General features: G+C 36.8%; 1 protein-coding gene across 1 annotated transcript; it reads left to right on the forward strand.

Annotated features, from left to right (window-relative positions):
* The first annotated feature begins 6,768 nt into the window (after window positions 1-6,768).
* Window positions 6,769-10,613, forward strand: LOC114318310 (F-box protein At5g03100). Its single transcript, XM_028265164.2, has 3 exons — window positions 6,769-8,151; window positions 8,952-9,125; window positions 9,986-10,613. Exons 1-3 carry the CDS (start codon window positions 6,958-6,960, stop codon window positions 10,298-10,300), a joined length of 1,683 nt encoding a protein of 560 aa, XP_028120965.2. The 5' UTR covers window positions 6,769-6,957; the 3' UTR covers window positions 10,301-10,613.
* Window positions 10,614-16,436: the final 5,823 nt, after the last annotated feature.

A 16,436-nucleotide genomic window follows, 5' to 3' on the forward strand; every position in this document is an offset into this window, starting at 1 on the left:
GAGGCGGAGGCGGCGGAGCACCATCATCAAACCCTCCTCCTCGTCCTCCACTGCTCACAGCGAAGGCAGCAGCGCCGGCGTTCAGTCAATAGGAGAGCTGGGGTCCTCCGCAGTGCGATTTCGTTGTTGTTGTTGTGGTGCTGAGAGACGATGATGAGAGGATGACGAGACCTAATGGACCCTTTCTGGTAACTTCTGTAGTAGATTGAAGAAGTACCTGCTGATGCCATTGAAGCCATTGCTGTACTTCAATCTCTCTCTCTCTCTCTCTCTCTCTCTCTTTCTCTACAAATCCTTATCTTTCTCTCTATATCGTCAGTCTGTTCAGATCGGACGAAACCTACCGAAGAGGAAGAGGTCGTTGGATCAAAAGTCTCTTGAGAATGCAGATGATGCTACTCGATCTGTTGAGTCTCTTAATGGACAAAAAATTGATAATAAGGAGTGGTTTGTCGGGAAAGCACAAAAAAAAAATCTGAGAGGGAGAGGGAGAGGGAGGTTTGAATTGGTTGAGACCCGGCGGGCGGTCAAGGCAAGGTTGCCGCCCGCCGGAAGGCGAAGAACACCAAGATCTTTAACCTTGCTCTGATACCATGTTAAAATTCAATGTATAAAAAAGAAATAGAGAATTGTATTATTGATTTATTGTTGTGTATTACAAATGGTGAGGGGCTCCTTATATAGGAGATGTAGTGGAGTAGGTGGTAGTAGGTGGTAGTGGTAGGTGTGTAGTAGGTGGTAGTAGGTGGTGGTAGGTGTAGTAGGTGGAGTAGGTGATGGTAGATTTTAACACGAACCGACTTGGCCTCATTGAGAAGATGTTGTTTTATTTACTGTCTATCGTAATCACCAAAGGTTTGTGCACTTTCTCATGGCTCTCACTTCCTCTTTTGAGCCCGTACGTGCCTCTCTTCTTCATCGCCATCTTTTGCCCACTCCTGAACAAGTTATTTCTGAGCTGCTATCAGAGGAGACTCGTCTTGGTACTCTTCAAACTCATCATGTGGACTCTGTTCTTGCCACTCCTCCGTACCGGCCATCATTTACCCAGTGGACCACTGCCTGCCTCTATTGTCAGAATCGGGGCCTTCCTTCAACACATCTCCTGGTCAATTGCCCGTCAGAACCTGCCGATACTGCAACAAACTTGGTCCTGGTCATCTGCAACAGGATTGTTTTCGCAATCCATCCCGCTCATCCTTTAATAGCCACTTTTCTCGCGGTGGTTCTTCTTGGGGGAGCTTCCATCGTTCCGGGAATCAGTCTCATCACACTGCTGCTGCTGCCTCTGAGGGTTTTTCTGAGTCTCCTGCTCCGTCTACCCCTCTCTTTTCTCCAACGGATGTAGAGGCCATGTGCAAACACCTTCTCTCCCCTTCTGGTACACCTCATCCTACTGCTTTGTTTGTGATTCCAAGTAACTCTTCTTGGTATTTTGACTCTGCCTGGTGTAATCATATGACCTCCAGTTCTACTATATTTTCTTCCATCTCTTAATCTCCTCATATTCCCTCAATTCAAACTGCTGATGGTTCTCTGATGTCTGTTCGTCATGTTGGTACTGTTTCCACATCTTCTTTATCTTTCCCTCAAGTTTATTATATCACTGCTCTCACTTTAAACCTTATTTCTATTGGTCAATTATGTGAACTTGGTCTAACTGTCACATTTTCTACCACTAATTGTTTGGTACAAGACCTTCAGACGGGGCAGACTATTGGGATCGGCCGTAAGCACGGACATCTCTATGAGCTCATTCACCTTCATGTTCCTGACTGTCCTCAGATCGCTGCTCATGCATCTGCTTCCTCATTATCTCCTTTTCATCTTTGGCATTGTCGCTTAGGGCATATTTCTGTTCATCGCTTAAAGTCTTTGGTTTTTAGTGGACAATTGAGTCATGTAATTCCAGATAATTTCGATTGTATACCCTGTCAACTTGCCAAACAACCTGCTTTATCATTCAATAAAAGTACTTCTGTTTCCTGTGCACCTTTTGATCTTATACATTCGGATATTTGGGGCCCCTCCCCTACTACTACTATGGGGGGATCTCGTTATTTTGTTGTTTTTATTGATGATTTTTCACGGTTTACTTGGATTTTTCTCATGAAAACTCGGTCTGAACTTAAACACCTTTATTATAGATTTGCCCAAATGGTCAACACCTAATTTTCCAAAACCATCAAACTTTTTCGCTCTGACAATGCTATGGAATATCGGGATTCAGATTTCCTTTCTTTTCTTCAGAATCATGGTACACTGCCTCATCGTTCCTGTGCTGGCACGTCCCAGCAAAATGGTCGTGCTGAACGGAAACATAAGAATATTCTTGACACTACTCGTGCTCTCCTTCTCTCTTCTTCCTGCCCTGAAAACTTTTTGGGGGAAGTTGCCCTCACTGTTGTCTACACTATCAATTGTGCTCCTACCCTTGTCATCCATAATCAAACTCCCTTTGAACGTCTCCATGGCACTCCCCCTCCATATACTAATCTTTGGGTTTTTGGCTCTGCCTGCTTTGTTCTGCTTCAATCTCATGAACACACCAAGCTTGAACCTCGTTCTCGTCTTTGTTGCTTTCTTGGGTATGGAATTGAACATAAAGGCTTTCGCTGTTGGGACCCTCTCTCTAACCGTCTTCGTATCTCCCGCCATGTTGTTTTCTGGGAGCACAAAATGTCTTCCTCTCTATCCTCCTTTCATTTACCCGCACTTTCCACTAATGTACTGTTTACTAATCCTTCCATGGATCTCTTCTCTGATGATTTTGATACATGTTCCTCCTTCATTGAGACGCCCTTGCTCACTCCTGATCCCGTCCAGACTGCTCTCCCTGAAAGTCCACCTCTCATTGCACCACCTCATTCTCCACTAGTTCTTCCTCCCACTGATCCTCCTACGGATCGACCACACCGGGTAACTCAACCTCCTATCCATTTTGTGATTATATTGTTGGGTCTGCTGCCTTTTCTACTTATGAACCTACCTCCTATCGTGAGGCTTGTACTAATCCTCTTTGGCAGCAAGCTATGACTGATGAACTCCAAGCTTTGGACAAAACTCATACTTAGGATCTTGTTGATCTTCCTCCTAGCAAAACTGCACTTGGCTGCAAATGGGTTTACAAAATCAAGACTCATTTTGATGGCTCTATTGGACGCTACAAAGCTCGTCTTATTGCCAAGGGTTTCAACCAGGAATATGAGATTGATTATGAGGAAACCTTCTCCCCTGTTGCTCGACTTACCTCTGTTCGCAGTTTACTTGCTGTTGCTGCGGCTCGCCACTGGGAGCTCTTTCAGATGGATGTCAAAAATGCTTTCCTCAATGGTAATCTTCTTGAGGAGGCCTACATGCAACCTCCACCTGGGTCCACTTTTCCACCTCATAAGGTTTGTAAACTACAGCGTGCCCTCTATGCCCTCAAGCAAGCGCCCCGCGCTTGGTTTGCTAAGTTCAGTTCGCTAAGTTCAGTTCTACCATTCATGACTTCGGGTTCACCTCTAGCTCCTATGACTCTGCTCTTTTTATACGAACTACTCCTCATGGTACCACTCTTCTCCTTCTGTATGTGGATGATATGATTATCACTGGTAATGATGCAGCCGGTGTTCTCCACCGTCAGTTTGAGATGAAGGACCTTGGTACTCTTAACTACTTTTTAGGCCTTGAAGTCTCTCATGATTCTACTAGTTCTTATTTGTCACAGGCCAAATATGCATCAGATCTTCTGGCTCGTGTTGGTCTTACCGATTGCAAAACTACCTCTACTCCAGTTGATCCTCAGATTCGTCTCACTTTTCTCGATGGGGATCTCCTCTCTGATGCTACTCTTTATCGCCAGCTCGTCGGTAATCTTGTCTATCTCACAGTGACTCATCCTGACATTGCCTATGTTGTTCACATTGTTAGTCAGTACATGTCGGCTCCTCGCACTCCCCACTATACTGCTCTACTCCACATCCTTCGATACCTCAAAGGCACTTTGTTCCATGGCCTTCACTACTCTGCTTCCTCCTCTCTTGAACTACGTGCATTTTCTGATACTGATTGGGCTGGGGATCCTACGGATCGACGCTCCACCGCGGGATTCTGTTTCTTCTTAGGGAATTCTCTTCTTACTTGGCGTAGCAAGAAACAATCCCTCACTGCCCGTTCTAGTACCGAAGCTGAATACCGAGCTTTTGCTGATACTACTCAAGAACTTCTCTAGCTTCGCTGGCTCCTTACTGATATGGGTGTTTCCTCTTCTAGCGCTACCTCTCTTTATTGTGACAATCAGAGTGCTATTCAGATTGCTCACAATAATGTTTTTTATGATCACACCAAGTATATTGAGATTGATTGTCATTTCATTCGACAGCATGTTACACGTGGTATTGTTCATCTTCTCCCTATTGCTTCTGCTGATTAACCTGCTGATATTTTCACCAAGGCTCATCCTCCTGGGCGCTTCCGTGATCTTGTTTCCAAACTCAACTTGGTGGATGCCTACCTTCCTTGAGTTTGCGGGGGGCTGTTAATATATAATATACATTAGATAGTACATTCGCTAGCTGTAAAGATTGTAAAGGACAAACACCACTACCACACTATTAGCTTTAGCATTATAGCTTTTATATTTCTTAATGTAAAGTATGTTTTTCCTTTATGCTTTCGGTGCTCCAATGTATCCCTCTCCTCTCTATAAAGAGAGTGCATTCTCTTTGTAAATGAGATATACAATTACAGATTAATACAAAGCTATTCAGTTGCTCTCTCTCTCTCTCTCTCACTCTCTCAAACTATTGTTTCAGCTACTATCATTGTCGCCACCACCATCAAATGTAAAAAAATATTTTCTTTTCATAAAAAGTATTTTTCGTTCAAATTTTTTTTCCATACGTTTGTTTGGTCAAGTGATTGCATGTGGAATCCTGCCTTGATCATTTGCTGATATCACATATATTTGGCAATTCAGCCTCCGTTTGGGAAGTGGGTTGGCTTTTTGGCTTTTTGGCTTTTTTGGTTATTTTAACCTGGGCTTAAAAGCTTGGTTTGGGAAGGACTTTTTGGTTTTTTTGAGTTTTTTTGTGAGAGAAGAATGTAATGATTATGGGTTGGATGTGATGTTTTGTTTGTTATGGCTAAAATAGCCTATTTTGTTTTTTGTGGCTAAAATAGCCAAAAAAACTTACAAACCCACTTGCCAAACACAGGCATTATGGCTGCTGCCTTAAGATATATGTTTTGTTAGTATGTTCTTTCAAAATTGTGTCAATTTTTTTTCTTTTTCGGGTCTGTCTTGTCTTGTTGAGATCAATTTAAAATATATATTTTTAAAAAATTTGACAAAAAATCACTAAAGATGAAATTAAGCCCAAAAAGATTACTCATTTTGACTTATTTTTATCTTTTCTAAATTTTTTTAGAACTTTGTTAAAAAATATAATTTTTCAGTTTATCTTGTCGAGCTAAGGCCTGGTTTGGGTATTTCAGAAAAAGTTAAAAAGTCAAAAAATTACGCAAAAAGTTAAAAAATTATCATTATTCACCAAAAAAATATTAAAAAATTATCTTCACACCATCTAGCTTTTCAAACAATCATAACGGCAGAGCAGGCGAACTATTGTTGTGGGAGAAATTGCACTTATTTAGGTGTATATATAACACGGTACTGTTCGGCCCGTAGGGTCTCTCACGAGTCCCATTTTAATAATCTGGACCGTTAAATGTGTAGAACTCGTCAAGTACTATACATCTGTGAAAAATCACGTTGATCGGATATCGTCAACTATATGATCAAATCAGTTAAAAATTTATAAAATAGATAGTGTTATAGTTAACGGTTGAAAAAAAAACTAATCGATCAGATAGCTATCGACATCTGATCAACGTGATTTTTTAAATGCATATAGTACTTGACGAGTTTTACACATCCAACGGTTTTGATTCGTAAAACGGGACCCGTGATAGGCCTCCACAGGCCGAACAACACCTTCAATTCACTGCCCCAAAAGCACGGAATTATCTCCCCTCCCTACTCTTCCCACTGTCGCTCACCATACAGCTATTACATCACTTCCGTCCTAATCTTCTCGAACATACTTATTTATACAATTTTTTAATACACATTTTTTCATAAAAAATAAAAAAATTAACTCAAATATCTATATTTTTTTTCTCAATTTTTTAGTCTAAAAAGACAAAAAGTATATTTAAGACACTTCAAACAATCCTAAATTTAAAAACCTAATTTTTTTTATAAAAAAAACTCACTAAAAAACAAAAAAAAAACAAAAAATACACTACCCAAAACTAGGGGTGCAACTTGGGCAGCCTCAACCCGAGCAATCTTTTTAAAGTAAAATCGCTAAAATAATTTGGATATAATGCAAATTATTATAATGACATTTTTTAAAGTAATTATTATAATAATTTGGATACTGATTTGCTGGTTCGCTAAAAGTATATATATAAATTATTAGTCATTACATAATATTAAAGTAATTTGGATTATTAAATTATATTGAATATATATTATATATACAAATAACATAAAATCTTATCTTTTTTTTTTATTATTTTCACTCATAAATTATAAAAATTATTATAATGACATTTTTTTTATATTTTATAAAGTATTTATTTTAATAGTATTAATAATTTTCTATATATAAAAAATAATATAAATAGTGTTAAATTTTAATAATTTAAATAAAAATTTAAAATATATAATTTAAGCAATTTAAGTTTAACTCCAGTCAAATTTAAACAGACAATTTCAAAGTACAATTCAAACTTGAACGGATTTCGGTAAATCTCAACATAACTATAAGCTCCCAACCCAACCCAACCGCCGAGTTAGACCACACCCAAAACACTGCTAACTCAAACAACTGCCAATCATTCTCCCCCAAATCCCACTTTATTTGTTCAAGCAGCGGCAAGCAATGTGAAGCAGAGTTGAAAATCATGTCAAGCCCAAGTCCCAGTTCAAGAAATTCCTACTCTCCTCCGAACATTGCAGAAACCGACAATGACTCACCTCAAACCCTCGATTCTCTAAACCATTATTGCGATTCTCCGACCACTCCAGAAAGCGAAAATGACTCAAACCAAACCCACACAGAATGGAGCCAAGACCACCGCACAAATTACGACTCTCCGACCACCACCTCAGAAACCGACAACGATGATGATGATTACGACGATCGATCGTCAAAACGGCCGAGGAAGAATAGCACTGTTGATGAACTCAGTACGTTGCCTGACTCCTTACTCATTTCCATTCTATCTTTCTTACCAATCCAATACGCGATTCGAACCTCTGTTTTGTCGAAACGATGGCGATTCCTCTGGACTTGTGTTCAATCCCTATTTTTCTATTACCGACATTGTTATGATGACGGAGACAAAATTCGTGACTTTGTTAGCTTTGTTACCAAAACCCTAGTCCTCTACAACGGTTCTAGGCTCCAGAAATTCTGGGTTGATTTCGATTACGAGTCTCGTTTTGCTCATAATGTGAACGTGTGGATTTTCCGAGCAATATCCAAGGGGACGGAACAGATTCGCCTTGAATTCTGCTCTGCGGAGGGGTATTTGGGTGAGAATGATCGTTTTGTGTTGCCGCAGATTTTGTATAACAATTCATTTTTCAGAGAATTGGGTTTTTCTTTGTGCATTGTGAAGCCTAAAGAAGTTGTTTCATGGAATTCGCTGAAGAAATTGTCAATTGGGTATGTGAATTTGAGTGAAGATGTGATTCAGAATATATTATCGGGTAGTCCTGTTTTGGAGACCTTGGAATTGTATGACTTTTATGGGTTGGATCGTTTACAGGTTGATAATGTGAATTTGAAAAGATTGATCCTGAGAGGATATTGGTTTTTTGACTATGGATTTGATGCAATTGAAGAAGACTGCTCTGGGTTGAAAATTTGGTCTCCTCATGTTCGTTCATTGGAGATTTCGGGTTGTTTTGGGAGGAAGAATTGTTGGCTGGAGGATGTATCGTCTTTGGTTGATGCAACCCTCAATTGTTTTTTCATAAGCTGTGCTGATGATTGCAATGATGATTATGAGTGGTTTCAATATATTTTAAGAGGACTTCTTGGGAGTCTTGGCCATGTCAAGAATCTCACATTAGGTACTTGGGCTTTGCAGGTTAGTCTTTCACAATACTACTTTTCAAAACTGAGATTCTATTGTATTTAATTGAGATTATATTGTATCATCTGCTTTTCAAAACACAATTTTATGTTTAAGCTTGCCAATAACATTGATTTTGTATGTTTGTTGAGTTTATTTAACTCTTCATAGAGAATTACAAGACTTATCAAATTGTGAAGAACTGTTTCAATTTGGTAATCAAGTCATCAATGCTTGTGCATATTTTTCAAATTAGAAGGTTACAGTATGAACGATTAATCTGTAGCACAGTTAACTTCTACAAGTAATTGAAAAATGGTCTTGTGTTTTTTTTTTCCCCTCTCCCCTATTACCCCTATGGTTGCAATTGTTTTCATATATCTCTTGCCAAGTCATTGATTCAGACCCAAATTTAATTGATTAACTATATCACAATTCATTCTATGATACAACAACCAAGAAATCTCAGTGGACCAGATATTGCGTTTGTGGATGAAAAAAAAGGAAGAAAAAAAAAAAAAAAAAAAACCGAGACCTTGTCCATTTTTTTTGCCCTGTTTTTGTGTTAAATGATGTTTAATGGCAAAGTGCATTCTTTTATTTAAATCGATAATATTATTAGGTATTATGTAATCCAATCTTGGCTCTTCAACACTTTATAGTTACTTTTGCTCCACTGTAAGAAGTGAAAATTAAACAATGATGCATAAATTTCATATTGTTTTGTTCGTCTTGGAATACACAATATGTGGTGTTGTAGTTCTTTTTTTTTAAAAACAATCTTCTAATTGGTTGCATCTTGTTTCGATACCAAGGTACTATCAATAATGGAAGCAAAAGGCTTGTGTTCTCCACGGTCGAAGTGCGAATATTTGACACTTGATATGCCCCTCAAAGGATCAGTCCTCCCTGGAATAGCAAGTCTGTTGGAAAGTTCACCTTTTCTCGAGACATTAGTCATAACCATGTCCTCTTCCAGCAATAGGGAGGTGTGTGTTTTCAGAAATATTTCCTTATTTATTTTCTTTAAATTATTCAGGTTGTGTAATGAAAGACTTCATTACATAATTACTTTAATCTATCTTTCTGTATCTTGTCTGATAATTCCAATCAATTCTAGTGCTTGGTGATCACTAGATAGATGATCCATTTCTGGAGATTACTTTCCCACTATGTAGCATAGACACGGATACATAACACGCCGACACAACAATTTTAAAAAATAAAGGATATGATATGCCTTGTACACATTTTATTATATGTCAAATATATGAATAGTTTGTTCAAATGTAATGAAAAAAAAAAGGGTAACATAACAATAATTAAAATCAAAAAAATTTATTCATAATTTAAACACCAAGATATTATTCATGTAATAATTGTTTTCTAAATAATGCAAAACAATTGTAGAACATTAAAATACACATGATGCATTTATCATTTAAATGTTTCATGACATATTGAGTTTACGAGTTGCATTTCGAAGAATGTGGAACATTGCTACTGTGAAGAGATTCATCACATAAGTCGTGTTTAAAAGGTTTAAGAAATGTCGATGAAGTGTTTGCAAAGTGTCTGATATTACGAATTTAAAATTTTAATTAAGACACATTTAGGAAAGTCCAAAGAGTGTTGGTGACCAACACTATACGCCTCTCTATAGATGTTTGTGCTTCTTAGCTTACCCATCATGTTTATGTGTTCAAAGTTTCCTTGTAAATAATCGTTCAATGGACTTCAATGAGCATAAAACCTCATTTCTTGCTATAAGTTCCATTGATGCCCTTACATTTATGCAATGTGCAATAAAATCTGTACAGTTTCAGCTTAATGTATTCTTCATCTGCAGTATTTTTGGGGCAAACTCATCGAATTATACGATTTTAATGGAGAACAATATTGGACATCACAGAAGAAGACTTTCAAGTGTTTGATGATGCATCTGAAAACAATCAAGTTTGCTAATTTTACATGGAATTACTGTGACTTAAACTTTTCTTTTGCACAATTTCTGCTAAAGAATGCAAGGGTGCTGCAAAAGATGATTGTCAATACACGATGGGAACATGCTAAAAAGCCGAAAAAACTTTCCCAAGCAGATCAAAAGTTGTTGTTAAGCTTTCCAAGATCCTCCCCCAATGCAGTAGTTGAGTTCTGTGTGTGAAATGAACAACTCAATTAATTCCACTTTCTTAGTGAAATCGTGTACTTTTTTTCTACTACTATTATTGTTATTATCATGTATTTTTCATTTTTTTTTTTTTGCTTTTTGTAAAGCAGCTTGTATGTATGTATGTATTTTTTTTTTATTTTTTATTTTTATTATTTTTATTTTTTTTATGTGTGTGTGGAACTAAAGCAGCTTGTAGTTTATTAGATATTATTTTGTTTATGTCAACAGGTTGAACTTATATAACCGACTAATTGTGTGAGCAATATTTTATTCATATGAATGATTATGTGTATGATTATCAAAATCACGATCTTGGTCGTAAGATCCTAAATTATTAAAAGGATCTAAATTGTTGTTAATGTAAATTGTAAATTGTAAAATGCAAACTACCACCCACTCTACCTACCAAGAAGTGTTACCTGCGGTGACAGACAAGGCAATTTGTGATTATAGCAGGATTGTAAGTAGGATCATAAATAGGATCGTTCAATTTGTGATTTTTCACGGTAGGTATGGTATATTGAGCATTGATTTCATAATTTTATAAATATTAAGCTAAAAAATTCATGGTTCGATAAACATCAATGATATCCATGTCCATGACCAGACTTTTTCTCTTATACATTTTTGAATTTAGCAAGAATTTTACGAATGGGACAAATGCATACCTACATAACACGTGTCATCTATCAAATTGATTAAATATTCTTGTACATTTTTGAATTTACCAAGAATTTTATATTTTATTATGAATGAAATAAATACATACATACATAAGACGTGACATCCATCAAATTGATTAAATATTTTCTCTCATACTGTAGAAGAGGTTGGCTTACAAATATCAATATTAATAATTTTAAAAAGGTAAATTACATTCAAATTTTGAGATTTAAAAAATATATATATATTTTATACATTTGACATACTTTTTTTTGGGCGAATAACTTCTGACATACTTACATTAACCTTTTTAAAGTTCTTATTTACATAATAGTTTGGTCATTTTTCATAAATAATTCGTTAGTCATATGAATAAAAAATAATATTATTATTTATTTTTAATTAAAAAATGAAAAATTTAGCCAAATTTCCTCTATTAGACTCTTGTTTGATGAAAAAGATAGTCTAATTTATTTTACTTCATAAAACTCTAAGGAGAAAACATATAATTGACTAAGGAGAAAGTAAAATATTTTAATGGTGCTCCAATAGTCACACGCCATTTTGGCAAATCTCAACAAACTTTCCCTCTAATTTTGTACGTGTTGTTTAGATATAAGTTTTTTAGTGATTTTTTTATTGTTTATTTTTTGTCTTTTATGACATTTTAAAAAAAAATTCTAAAAAAATTAAATATTTACATTCTATCCGACTAGACAAATATAAAAATTTTAAAAAAAAATTGAAAAAAAATATAAATATAATTTATTCCACCATTTGATACCACTACAAAAAAAAAATTAAAAAAAAAAGAAAAGAAAAAGATTATTAACTACATTAAAAATTGAAATATAAAAATTACATTGAAAAGAAAATACTAAAAATTACAAATACCAAAAATCCTAAACATACTAAAATCTAAAAAATTAAAATTAGACTGAAAAATAAAGGGGATTTTTTTTTAGGGTCCCTAATATTAAGATTTTATAGCATAAAGGATATTAAATATTTTCATAATGTCTAAGGTCTCTCAAATTGATTCAGAGAAATTCTTCCCAAGCCTAGAGAAATTCTCTCCAAAATCAGAGAAATTTCATTTTCTAGCTCTCTACTTATCTCTCAGACCCACTCCATCTTCTTCATCATCTTTATCACAGACCTTCAATCTAATAATATTCAAATTTTAAGTTTCTTTCCATTTTACACATTTTCTCAGCAACCAAACACGCGATCACTGATACAAGGTCCAAAGAAATTCTTTCCAGAATTTCTCTGGACTCCCCAACCCAGAGAAATTCTCTCAAAACTAGAGAAATTCCCAGACAAATCTTTCTAGAGAAATTCTCTCAAACCTAGAGAAATTCTCTCCAAAATTAGGGAAATTTAATATTCTGTGATTTGTGTGTATAACTCATGAAAATAGGGCGGAGGAGGATTGGCGGACCCAAAGCTAGGGATCAAACAACATCGTTGCTAATTTGCTTGCTAGAAAGGTCATCGTTGGAGAAAGAACCCAACGGGGTGGGTCTGGTAGGTCTAGGCTTGATATAGGGCCAACCCGAATAGGGCTCCGGCCTCGTAGACCCACTTCATCTTCTTCATCATCTTCATCACAGAGCTTCAATTACAATCGTCGGAAATGGAAGTTTCTGGCGAGAAGAGCAGAGATCAAAGACGAGCATGGGCATGGCTGTGGGAATGGGGACAATCTGGAAGATCAAGACTGTTGCTTTAGAGAGAGCACATTTTAGAGAGAGAAAGAGACGCAGAGATGAGAGAGAGAGATGAGAAGAGATGAATTTAGCAGAAGAGTTTAGAGTGAGAGAAAGAGAAAGAGAAAGAGAGAGAAAAAAAAATGAGGTTTGATTGAGAAATTTCTCTGTGATATATGAGTGTGGGGTTTGAGGGACCTTAGACATCATAAAATAATATTATGGATCTCTTCCATTACTAAATATGGGAGAGGGATCTTAGACTAATTTTCTCAAAAATAAATTACAACAGTCTCTCTTTCTTTCTTTTCAGAAATTTCTAAGGCTTCCAAATTCTCTCTCTCTCTCTCTCTCTCTCTCTCTCTCTCTCTCTCTCTTATCCCAGAGCTCTCTCTTGCTCTCTTTCTCCATAAACTTCTTCTATTTTCTCTCTCTCTCTCATCTCTCAGTTCATCTCAGCTCTCTCTCTCTCTTTCTCTCTCATCTCAGCTCTCTCTTTCTCTCTAGTGCGCATCTTCGTCTCTCTCCTTCCACGATTGTATGTGTTTGGGTTAGAGGTCATTTCATTTGGCTTTGTTCCAATCCATCAAGGGCCAAAAGGGGGCAGAAGTTCGTTCAATCCATAAAGGTTTGTTCGAATCTTCATCATCTGGGTTCATCTCTTTCATCTCAAAAGTTTAACAAAATCACAATCTGAAGAAGATAAAGAGGACAAAATTGAGTGAAGAAAATAAAGAAACTTTAAACCCCTTTCCAAGTATTTATTTTTGTGAAATTATATTTTTGAAATTGCTTGAAATTAGTGAAATGGTGTACTTTTTTTCTACTACTATTATTGTTATTATCATGTATTTTTCATTTTTGTTTGTTTTTTGCTTTTTTGTAAAGCAGTTTTTTTTTTTTTTTTAATAACTATTGGCTTTTTTGGCTTTCAAAGGTTGTTATTGTAATTGTGAGCGTGCCAGCAAGGATCAATTAGTCCTTACAGAAAATTAATTGCCAACCAATCGTCAGACGATTGTGTTTTAGTTCTTTCAGCCTCAATGAAGAGGACTTTTACTGGTGGCGTGGCTTGATTTAGGAGAATTAAGCAAAATAACAATTAAATGAAGAACAGTTGAAGTGCTTCATTAAAGATGAAAAAGCTTACAATGATCCAAACTTAGCCTCGTAGAGGTTTACAGCAACAACCTACTTGAAATTACTCCTGTGAACGAAGTGCAGTGCAGGAATTTAAAGTACAAGAAATGTAAGCTTGGAAATATAAAACTGGAAATGAAAATAAGTATAATAAGACTAGTTTTTGGATCTGAGTCCGGGGGCTTTTTCTGGGGCCTTCTCTGTTATTTATACTACTCAAGGATGACCATCGAACTGCATTTCTAACCATCGAACTGCTCCTCCATGATCGATGATCATGTTGCCTCAAGATTAGCTCCATTATGCCATTACTTGCAGTTAGGCTTCCCTCCTAAATTTGAATTTGAAATGTGAGTAACTGTTGAAGCCACATCACCTTGCATCTCTTTGTTGATCCACTGCTACTCAGATCTCGTAATAACCAATACTAATTGCCACGTGTACAATCAGGATCGAAGACTTGAATAGTCTTCCTATATTATCCTTATTTTGCCACGCGTTGAATTGTAATTGGCTTGTACAAAATATGTAGCCAACATTACCCCCCGCACTAATATACCCAATACTTGGTGATATTAGTGGATCAAGGTCTCTTTCCCACGTCTTAGAACGTGCATGGGTTTTGCATTCTCCCAGAAATGCAACTGTCATTCGTCATCTGCATTAAACTCTCATTCCATCTTTTGAACACCCCCACCACCTTAGTATTCGAACAGATTGATACATTTTTTATGGCCGAATCAATTTTTCCCTCCATTGATCGAGCACACGAAGAGTCATATGATGATGCTATTCTTCCTCGAAAGAACCTCCATGCATTAATTAGCCACCTTTACCCACCTTTCTATATTCAGGTCATGGATGCCTTTGCAAATTATAAACCCTTGGACTTCGAACATATTGCCCTTAATCCTTCGATTCAGAAACTCACAAATATGGACATGGGAAGTTCTTCTTCTGACTCACCCTTGGATTACGAACAAACTGCTCTCAATCCTTTGATTCAGAAAGTTGCAAATATGGACATGAGAAGTTCTTCTTCACAACCCTCTGCATGGGACAAGGCTGTGACTTCTTCCTCTTCTGGGGCTTCTGACTAGACAAGCTGGTCAAAACCTGAGGCCTGTGATTTGAGGGAACGAATCAACCATCACTTTGTCGAATTTACTGACCCTTTAGAGTTCTCTTCTTATGCGCGAAGCTCGGTGGTCTATCCCTACGTGTCCATTGACCATCGACGCAATTTGGAGGAGAATCTGCTTGTGGCATTGTATACATCCTCCATACCTACAAAGATAGCACACGCCGCTCGACGCCTAGAAGAAGTACAAGGATACGATCCATCATTCTTAGCCCAGAAGGCAAAGATTTGTTCTTCTGACTGGCTCGATTATATTAATGCCCTTGTTCCTTCTGCCCTTGTTCCATCTCCTGAAATAGAAGCATCCACACCTTCCCCTCCCCAAATCCTTGCTAGACAGAGAGATTGAGGCTTGCCCTCTCCACAGATAAGATCTTTACACCTTACAATCCTCCACCTTCCCCTGAGCGGAAGCAAGCTCAACTTCTGCTTGCGGCTTTCTCTCACTTGCCCTTCAATGTTCTTGAGGATGAAGTCCCTCTCAAGAACCTTCGATGGGCTTGTGATATTCTGACTCGGGGTTATGTCCTCAATCCCCTCGCCCAAACAGAGCTTCACATGTTTTTGGACCAACTTCCATTGCTTCTCCACTGGCATCGGACCTCCATGGCTACCACACAATCTTTAGACCAACTTTCGTCCCTTCGAGTTCATGCCCAGTATGAAGCAGAGAACTTTATTGAAGAATTTAATGATTTCAAGAATAAAGATTCTGCGTGCTGGGATGACTTGGATATAGACAAATTGGAACAAGGGTTGAGAGAAACAGCATTCGAAATAAAGGTTGAAGAGCTCTTTTACGAAGTGAGAGCACATCAACTCATGAAGCCAATGTTAGAAGAAATAGAGGGTAGAATAAAGAAAGAACAAAAATTCATTGATCATAGTTGGACTAAATTTCATGATCTTGTTATTTATTCCATTTCCTATTTTTATGAGCTTGAGTTTGTACCCAAATAGGGCCATTCGATGTAATTGCTCTTGTTTTAATACCACCAAGACTTTTTTTTTTTCTTTATTTGGCATTGTTTAATCTTGTCTCCATTTGTCTTTAAAAGCAAATTCAGGGCTTCGAACTGAACAACCTTATCCTTTGAATCTGGACTTAATTGTTTAAAATGAAACACTAAAAACCAACATGAACTTTTCCAATTTATGGAATAATAGTTGACAATTTTTGCTGATTTTCATTTAGAATCAGTGCTTCGAATTCGACAGTCCTACCCCTTAAAGTTTATTTTGATCATAACCAACATATGGTCATGGTTAGTATGATTAATCAGTTTTAAATTGACCATTTTTCCCTAAAATAACAGTCCATACTTTCAAAAATATGAAAGCTCCTTTTTAGGACTGCACTGTTTTAGTCTAGAAAGAGAATCTTTCTTAAATACAAACCAATTATTGGTTTTGATGTTTCGAACAGCAATTCCCATCCTTAAGGGATCTCAAGTCTTGCTTCGAAGGACAT

Source organism: Camellia sinensis, chromosome 9 (genome assembly GCF_055761805.1).
Source record: "Camellia sinensis isolate YWXY chromosome 9, ASM5576180v1, whole genome shotgun sequence".
Classification (NCBI taxonomy): domain Eukaryota; kingdom Viridiplantae; phylum Streptophyta; class Magnoliopsida; order Ericales; family Theaceae; genus Camellia; species Camellia sinensis.

What these genes read in the sequence shown, in the direction of transcription:
- LOC114318310 (XM_028265164.2), top strand. Translation starts at nt 6,958, where the DNA reads ATGTCAAGCCCAAGTCCCAGTTCAAGAAATTCCTACTCTCCTCCGAAC. An exon ending in TAGGTACTTGGGCTTTGCAG is followed by an intron (nt 8,152 to 8,951) that starts GTTAGTCTTTCA and finishes TTCGATACCAAG; the next exon opens with GTACTATCAATAATGGAAGC. An exon ending in CCTCTTCCAGCAATAGGGAG is followed by an intron (nt 9,126 to 9,985) that starts GTGTGTGTTTTC and finishes CTTCATCTGCAG; the next exon opens with TATTTTTGGGGCAAACTCAT.